The following is a 3,129-nucleotide window of genomic DNA, read 5'->3' as shown; positions in this document are numbered from 1 at the left end:
TTAATACTCCCTACCCATGTAAATAAACAACCAAAATGTATATAAGGAGCATTAAGAGAGCAAATAAAGTAGTGTTATTTCTGTAGTCTTTCGTACTGTTACTCTGCCCAATTTCCTACTTTTTTTAGTGTTCTTTCTCCGACAACGCATAAGTTATATATATAAGTTACGGTCTGAGTCAGCTGTTATTTCGATGTCAGCTGACTGAGGGGATCAGCAGATCAAGGGTATAGAACAGATGTAGCGAACACAATAAAGCTAGTGTTTTACAGCAGTTCAAGTGCGTTAGATCTTATTCCTTCTTCTCTTTTTTGACATTTTTCTTTTGCCAATCCTTAACTGGTGCCGAAACCCGGGACTTTAAATACCGGAGTAATATTTACTTTAAAGAAGATTTTTCAACAGTAGCCAGAAGCCTTCGCCTACTTTCTTTGGGACCTCCGACGTTTGGCATGAGACGTGACAAAAAGGATGCAACTTTAGCAGATTTGGTGCTTATATTCTCCGTGTGAACATTAAAGCGGAGACGTGCATCGATCATGACTCCTAGGTACTTTAAGCAAGACTGGGAACGAATTTCGTGCCTACCCACCGTTACAGTGATAGACTCAGTCTGTTTCCTGCTAGTTACTAGAAGAACCTCGGTCTTGTGATCTGCAAGTTGTAGGCCTATCGAAGACACCAAACCTCGTACCGTAGCAACAGCCTTGTTAGCGATGAGGGTAACTTCTTCCAAGTACTTCGCCACCAGTAGAACTGCAACGTCATCTGCGAATCCCACAACTGTGGCTCCCTCCGGCAATGTCATTTTAAAGATTGCGTCGTACATGACGTTCCACAGAAGAGGCCCTAATACCGAGCCCTGTGGGACACCACCAGTCACCTCATATTTTCTTTGGCCAAGGTCTCAAAAGTAAAACTGAACTCTATCTTTGAAGTAGTCTGTAAGAACTCTCATAAGATAGGCTGGTACCGCCATAGTCCGTAGGGCGTCTATTATACAGGTTCATCTTGCGGTGTTTTAGGCATTCTTAACGTCTAGAGTGATGATTGCTTTATAACGCTTAGCATCCCTCCTCCACCTTGCTCCTGCGATTTCTGTGCGGGCCATCTCGACTGCCAATCCAACAGCACCTATCATGGATCGCTATTTACGAAATCCGAATTGAGTCTGCGAGAGGCCATTAACTCCCTCCGTGAAATCTTGTAGCCTGAGGGAAAGGATTTTCTCGAATGCCTTACCCATAGTATCCAATAAGCAAATTGGACGATAGATTGACGGGTCTTCCAGTCTTCTCTTACTCTTAATGGAATAAGTACTAGGCGCTGTCTTTTACAAGGTTTCAGGATTGAGCCTTCACGAATACAAGAACTGAAGAAATCGATGAAAAGATTTGGCCTTTTTATATGTTTTTTTTTTACGAGGGTAGGTGGAAATGTTCAAAAGACACGGATAGGCCCGTACCTATCCGTGTGTGGGATTTTTACCTACTAAAACCACCGCCCTACACTTGTTCATTCCTCTCCACGGGACCGCCACTAGGCATTTCTTCATGGAGGGAAATGGCTGAGTGCCGCCTCGCTTCCTCCGCATGGTTTTTACGTTTCCATGCTACTAACGCCTTCTAGCCCTCTCTACCTCTCTCTACCTCTTGAGGACTACTGTGGTGAATCTCTTCACTGCGTTCCAATCCTGGTCTGATAGTAGCATATAGCTCATCACGTTCTCTTGTGTGACGTGTCCTCCCCACACTCTCTCCAATTCACTTCTTTCTGCTGCAAAGCGAATGCAAGTGAAAAACACGTGCTCCGTGGTTTCCTCGACAGATTGACATCCAGGGCATTCAGCGGTGTTGTCCAGTTTGAAGCGGTACTGGTAGGCTCTAAAGTATCCTTGTCCGGTCAACCATTGGCTTATGTAAAAATCCACCTCACCATGCTGGCGACCATACCACTTGCCCACTTAGGGTATTAACATGTGAGTCCACCTCCAGGAATCTGCAGCCTCAAACGCTGCTGCCACTGGTCGATGGATATTTTTCGCTTTTCTTTTCTGGAAAAGTGCAAGCGTCGTCCATAGTGCTTTCTTTCTTCAACAAGGAGTTCCACAGGTGACATTCGGGCTATCACGCACACCGCTTCGTAGGAAACAGTTTGAAAAGCACTAACTGTCCTTAAAAAAACTCTGCGATAAACTGAAATCATCTGTCTCCTGTATGATATGGTAACCATCGCTTCTTTCCATATCGGGGCTGCATTCAACATAATGGAGGGGACAACAGTACCCGGAAGCCTTCGGCTACTTTCTTTAGGACCTCCGACGTTTGGCATAAGGCGTGACAAAAAGGATGCTACTTCCTGTTTAGACCTGAGCCGAACCGCGTAGTCCAGATCGTCCGGAGACAGCTTCACGCCCAGGCCTTCACCAAACCGTTCCTACTACGGTCTCTCCCTGATTATCGGGAATTCCCCTAATCTCTACAGTATTATGTAGGTGATTCTTTTCCACCTGATTAATTCTAACTTCATGGCCACATATTTAGCTTTAAGATTGTTATTTTCTAAGGACAATTATTCGATTTTATTCGTCGGCTGGTCCAGGAGGGCTTCAATCTTCTCTAGCCTTTCTAAATTTTCGAAAGAAAGCTCCGAATGCTTCTGAAGAGTGCCCTTTATACCTTTGAGCTCATCGTTGCCTTCAATTCTCTAACCTCCTCGATAAGCCCCTTTAAGAGGTTAATCGTGGTGCTACGCTCAGTTCCTTTCAATATGCCAGGCCCTGATTCAAACTCAGCACACATCCATTTTTTATGAATATCTGGTTCAGAGCTATCAAGTTTAATGCATTTATTGTGATATATATTTGACAAGATATCCATGAAATTTTCATTTTTTCGTCTCTTGAAATAGCTTTACTTGACTTTCTTTACTTGAAAAAGGACTTACTTGAAGATTAATAAATAAATAAAATTAAATAAAAATAAAAATTAATTGAGTTTAAAGGACTAGAAGGAAGCAAATAAAAACATGTACCAGATTGTTTGTTTACGAGAGCCACTGTGGGATCAAGCCTTCTGTTAAACTGATCCCCACTACACCTGTACTAAGCAACCGATTTCTTCAATATTC

At 43.2% G+C, this 3,129-nt stretch overlaps 1 protein-coding gene across 1 annotated transcript; it reads right to left on the bottom strand.

Moving 5' to 3' along the window:
- Positions 1-1,971: 1,971 nt before the first annotated feature.
- On the bottom strand, positions 1,972-2,331 carry LOC136796962 (uncharacterized). Its single transcript, XM_067052187.1, has one exon. The coding sequence runs from the start codon at positions 2,329-2,331 to the stop codon at positions 1,972-1,974; it is 360 nt and encodes a 119-aa protein (XP_066908288.1).
- Positions 2,332-3,129: the final 798 nt, after the last annotated feature.

The sequence above is a fragment of the Halyomorpha halys genome, unplaced genomic scaffold (genome assembly GCF_000696795.3).
Source record: "Halyomorpha halys isolate HHAL.00 unplaced genomic scaffold, Hhal_1.1 Scaffold27.1, whole genome shotgun sequence".
Lineage (NCBI taxonomy): Eukaryota > Metazoa > Arthropoda > Insecta > Hemiptera > Pentatomidae > Halyomorpha > Halyomorpha halys.
The sequence above is the reverse complement of the archived record's forward strand: the minus strand, read 5'-3'. Positions and strand labels throughout refer to the sequence as shown.

Bases quoted from the DNA above. Each gene is read 5' to 3' on its own strand.
- LOC136796962 (XM_067052187.1), bottom strand. From the start codon at position 2,331: ATGCCAAACGTCGGAGGTCCTAAAGAAAGTAGCCGAAGGCTTCCGGGT.